Source organism: Kryptolebias marmoratus, linkage group LG24 (genome assembly GCF_001649575.2).
Source record: "Kryptolebias marmoratus isolate JLee-2015 linkage group LG24, ASM164957v2, whole genome shotgun sequence".
Lineage (NCBI taxonomy): Eukaryota > Metazoa > Chordata > Actinopteri > Cyprinodontiformes > Rivulidae > Kryptolebias > Kryptolebias marmoratus.
Window position 1 is genome coordinate 10795635 of NC_051453.1, and position 5757 is coordinate 10801391.

The following is a 5757-nucleotide window of genomic DNA, read 5'->3' on the forward strand; positions in this document are numbered from 1 at the left end:
CCCATACGGGGGCCGTGACGTATTCAGGCCCGCTATCTTCTTTATGAACCCTCTGCTTGAACCACATAGGCTTAGAAAGGATGACTTAAAGAGACAGTGCAGATTAACCTCACAGGGCTCCGAAATGAAACCAACTCCCAAAAAGGAAACAAAAAAATAACTTTTTAAACGGGTACTTGAAGGTAAACTTGTGCATATTTTTGATCTCATGAATGCATAAAAACAGCAGGTTTCACACATTTATTAACATTTCAAAGGAATGTTTGTGTCACAGATGAATATCTGTGGAAAAAAAAAGTAAATTTATATAGAATGAATCTGCCCACATATCTAATAAGGACTTCATTATGACTTCTAAAGGGGTTTAAATACAGCCATAAAAGCAAACACATGTATGAGTCAAAAAGAGATGGCATTTCCATAAAGTTCACTGTCAAAGTCTCTCGGAGAAAACCAGATGCTTCATGCTGTGGCGGTGGGGGCGTACTGCACTGCTAATCTGTCGAACTCATTCTCCTGCAGGAAGACACAGAAGAGGAAACCGTTAACACCAAAAAAAGACATCTCACCAATAAAGCTGCGGCGACTGACTCAGTTTGTTTGGTAACCCACTGAACTCTCGTATAATTACAACACAGTGTGTGACAAAGGCTGAAGAGTCAGAGTTGAATGCTCTCCTTGGCTTTAGATCAAGGAGACCTGCCGCCAACCTATCAACCAAACTTGTAAATAAACTACAAGAGAGTAGTTACCTTGGCGATGTAGTCTTTGAGGAAGGGGTGGGCTCTGTGTGCATCTTTCAGCTGGGAGAGATACCGATTGGTGACCTGAGGGCACACAGACACGTGATGCTTACAGACACCAAAACTTACAACCTCCGAAGAGCAGGGTTTTAGAGAAAAATTTACAATGAATTGTCAAGACTAAAACGTGTATTTGGGACCCTAAAAATACAGTTTTAATAACAGGAATGTGCTGCAGACAGCATTTTTACTGTGCACAAATCACAATTCAGCAAATTCAGACTCAAACTGAGTTATTCTTTCTGTCTGCTGCTTTTCACTGACAATCGAATATGATACAATAATTCAACCGAACAGTGAAACTCATGGTAAATAAAACACAACAGATTTTTCTACCACTTTGGCTGTTGCTAAATTAGTCATGAGACATAAATTTTTAATGTTTAAGGGAAACGCACTGCACTGTGTGATCTATAGGCTGCAAAGCTTCAGAGAGTTTAATGTCGTTGTTCCAAAGTGTCTGAAAAATGCTTGAAAAGCTTTGTTCCTGTGAGGTTTGGAGACAAGACTCGTACATGCATTCACATACCATAAAAGTATGACACCAAAGCTAAACAAATAACTTTTAAAAGGGATATTCTTATCATCCCTATCAGCGTAAGACTGTCCGCTTTACGAAGAAATTCTCTTATTTTACCGGTTAACTGTTCATCACACCTAACTCGAGGTTATCTCGACTGAAACGCTTTACTGATGTCTTTGTGTTTATGATCCGTGTTGTACTTCATTAGTATCAAGTCCATCCAATGCAAGTCAGAGTACAGAGTTTTTATCTCATGAACTCTGAGTCTTGGGTTGTAAAACGCACACATCATTAAATCCGCTGATGTGTAGAAAAATATCCTTTTTGACAGATGTTTGCAATTTGCAAAAAAGGAAAAAGGAATGTTCTGATGATAGCAACACACACTCGTTGCATTTGTACAACAAGGGTTGTGGAGCAAAACCGTTTGACGTCTTCTTCTAGATGTTTGCCTGAAGGAAACCTTTAAACTGACAGCTGTCAAAGCAGCGGCCTCTAAAGGCTATGGGTCTAAAGTCTCACCTCAGGAGCTTTGCCCAGATGCTGAGTCAGCACTATGAGGTTGATCAGCGTCTCGGGATGGCTGCTGTCCTGATAGGGAGAGAGGAGAGAGAGAGAGAAAATGGACAGAGTGAGAGACTTATTTTAGCTTGTGAACGCCAGAGCAAGTTTAACCTAAGCTAGAGGACATAGCATGGAGCTTACAGAGAACAAAGGCTAAATAAAGAAGATGTTCTGCTTCCATAAACACGACACGTGAAATGTCACAAGTAGTGTGATCCAGTCTGACTTCAAATTCTGCTCATCAAATTTAGGTGGAAATATAGGCGTTGCACAAAAACTTGTTTGTAGATGACCGCGTGAAACAAGAAAAGCCTCCATTTCTGGGACCGACTGTAGATCATTTGTCTGTGTTTTGCTAAAGGTTATGAGAGTTGAAAGTCTCATTACACCTTTGTGAAGTTCTGTCTGTAGAGTGAGAGATAATGTCAATGGATAACCGCTTCTTTGTAAAAATTAAACCAATTAACATTGTAAGACACGACTGAAACATCAGGCTGGGGTCGCCATGTGAAGCTGGATTTTTAAGTTATTAAACTTATTTGCAGAGCATTTAAAAAAGATAACAAGTAATTACAATAATGACTTAATTAGGACATAATACTAAATTTAATACCAAAAAGTATAGTTAACAGAGTGAAGAATAAAAAGTTATTAAATAAGTATAAAATAAATAAAACATCTGGAAATTAGTTGCATGTTGCACATTACCTGTGCCTATTGATGAAACATGAATAACAAGAACTCTGGAGTACAAAAAACTATGCTGCCATCTGCTGTTACAAAGATGGTAATGGTTTTTTTTTTACCCATTGCTCATGAATACAGGGTCACTCCAAGAAGATTTCATATACAAAATTATTTTTCCTCACACTGTCGCTCACTAAAGAAGTAGGGAAAGTTGTTTTGAGTCCACAAATAAAAAATACACTTCCAATGTGGGTTGTTTTATACTTTGTTTAGATGTTAGCACAGCTAACCCACAGCTGTTCTTATTTTAGAGCCTGCTTGGAAGACAGCCCTCTGCAAAACGCCCAGTATGTCGACGTCAACAGAGGGGTATTTCATTCATGTGTGCCACTAACAGACTGAGGCCCGTGGGGTCACAGTAACTGGCAGGTACACTCTCTTTGGCAGAGGACATTTTAATTACATGAATCCCACTGGTATAAGTATGTCACCACTATTATCATAACTCTACCAGCAAGCATAATTAACGCCCCTGCAGCCTCACCTGACTCATATCTAACATACCTAAACACAAAAAGCCTTTTATTTTACCTTTTATTATATCACCAACATTTGTGAATATGGATTTATATACACAAAACAACTACACATAAACAAAGCTGTTGATTTCCAACCTTATCAAGTGCCTCTTGTAGCACTCCCTCAGCCTCCTCCCACTTATTCTGAGCCATGTAGCAGGCCGCCTGCCCGTTGAGAAGCAGCAGTGTGGACGAGTACTTGTCGGACATTTCTTGGAAAATGTAGTAGGCATCTTGCAGCTTCTCTCCTCCCTGAAACAACAAGCAGAGTGTTTACCAGCAGAACGGCACTGAGTGATGCATTTTTAATTCTTCTGCCGCAACCGGCGCAAACAATTGGAAATCTGGAAGACTGCGGACTAAACTGAGACGTTATCTCCCCCCATCACTAACAAACAATATTCCTCTTATTCAGATATGTGCCAAGGATTTACAAACATGTTGACCATTCACTCGTGAATCATGCATTTATACATTAATGTTTTCTCCTCACCACAGCAATATTAACCCAAGCTGTGGCTAGCTGGGTTAGAGTGGCATCCTCATCCTGTTCCTGCATCTTCTTCAGTTCTTTCCTGTTAAAAAAACAAAACAAAATGTAGATTAAAAGGGAATAGAACTAATTTATTAACAGAACTTGACTAGTGTTCGTGCATTCACCTGGAAACTAATGTTTTCTGAGCAACTTCAACCAAACACAGCATTATGTTTTATGAGGACGTCAAACAACAAACTCATACCTTGCCAGGTCAACACGATCCAGACTGAGAAGCACCTGGACAGTCATGGCCATGCTGACCGAAGAAAAACAAAAATAACAATTAGGTTCAGTTTGACCAGTTTCACAACAAACATAATAATTCTAACAAACAAAAATTCACAAAATCAAAAAAAAGACTCAAGAATTGTCAGTGAAGATTTGTGAATATTTACTATTTTAACCGGATTCTTAAAACAAAACTTTTATGACGAGTTGTATTTTCTAGTGGTTATTTGGTGACATAACGGCATCACAGCATAATCGTTTTGGCATCACGTTATGTGAAATGTTGAGTCCTCTTTACCACTCCAGACTTTCTCCTTGGTGCAGAGTTCTGAGGGCAGCGTCACTGTTTGCCTCATGGTAGTAGATGGAGGCAGCCATGAGGAGGAAGGTGGTGTTGGCAGCATCCACACTCTTTGACATCTTCTTGTCCAAATCGGCAACAATAGCATCTCTGAACAAGACAAGAGAGCATAATATATATATATGGAGAATGATTGATGCCAAACAACAAAATACTGTATAATCTGTAATCTTTGCAGATTTAGTATTTGTACATTAACCTACATGGCACATTTTTGATGAAACTGTGAAGATGAGTGATCTAAAAACTGTCTCAGAAACACTCGGAGGAGTCTGAACATCTTAAATGAAAACACAAACTTTTCCCCAAAAAGAGTGACCTTTCTGTGGAGAGGTTCATGTCCAAACTGCAACACACAACACTCCTGTCATCAAATAATTAGCTTAACGAAAGAACTAAAATAAAACTGAAATGATTTTTGATTTAATAAATGAAATAGGAACCAGGAGGGCTCTGTTTGAGTTGAGTCGTGTTAAATGCAGGGTTGTACCTTTTGCTTTCGCTGGACCGATAATCTGCAAACATTTTCACAGCCTGAAGCTCAGGTGGGGAATTGTCCTTAATGTCATCCAGAACAACACCATATTTCCTCTGTAAATCACAAGACACTGACAGGTTAGAGGACAGGGCTTTTATTTTGACAAATAACAAAGTAATAAATGCACAGCAAATACTCAAGACAGGAGATTTCTTTTTGTCTTACCTGAGCGATGTATGCTCTATACAAAAACATGTCTCTTTCAATCTCCTTCTCTGGTGATGACGGCTTTAAAAACAAAACAAAGTTGATTTTCAGCACTGAAATCGGTAGAGATATAAAAGCAACGGATAGCTGCTGCTAGCTAGCTTGTTAGCATAGCTCCTGTAGGCTAAACCGACACAAACTGTAACAAATGTGAACAATTTAACAAATTTAAATCTGTCCCATACCTTCACCTTCTGAGCCTCGTTAATACATTGTTGGTAACTTCCGATATAATAAGCATTTTTCACATCGAAGAGCTCGTCCACATCGCTCTGCTGTGACGCCATATTGACAACTGAACTTCCGGACACGTCGCAAAATGACGTACCTTCTTTACGTTTTACAAAGGATTCTGGGAAATTGAGTTTAAACAGAACCAAGCTCAAAATCTGAACAATTCAAGAGGAAAACCAGCACCAAAAGCTACATTTGTTAGGATTTACAGGCGCTTTGTATTTTAATAACGGTTATTTGGAAGATTGACTAGACTAGGATACATTTTGTGAAGCAAAAACTCAATTTCAGCTCTAATCTGTAGTTTCATAAATTTGTAGTTTTATAAAATTGGTGCTTTCTTGTGATAACCAGCGTACTCCTGAAGTTCCCAAACAGATTCTAAACGCATAAATTATTATATTCAAACTTTTTGAAAATACATTTGCGTATGTCTCATGTGGAACAATCAGTAAACAAGACCACGTACAGTAAATGTGCAAGTCTTGAGTTATTT

The 5757-nt window shown here is 38.7% G+C and overlaps 1 protein-coding gene across 1 annotated transcript; it reads right to left on the reverse strand.

Annotated features, from left to right (window-relative positions):
* Positions 1-225: 225 nt before the first annotated feature.
* cope (COPI coat complex subunit epsilon) lies at positions 226-5363 on the reverse strand. Its single transcript, XM_017407074.3, has 10 exons — positions 5213-5363; positions 4986-5048; positions 4773-4873; positions 4220-4372; positions 3896-3949; positions 3649-3730; positions 3252-3407; positions 1849-1917; positions 753-827; positions 226-516 (listed from the first exon to the last, which is right to left on the reverse strand). The coding sequence occupies exons 1-10, from the start codon at positions 5312-5314 to the stop codon at positions 463-465; spliced, it is 909 nt and encodes a 302-aa protein (XP_017262563.1). The 5' UTR covers positions 5315-5363; the 3' UTR covers positions 226-462.
* Positions 5364-5757: the final 394 nt, after the last annotated feature.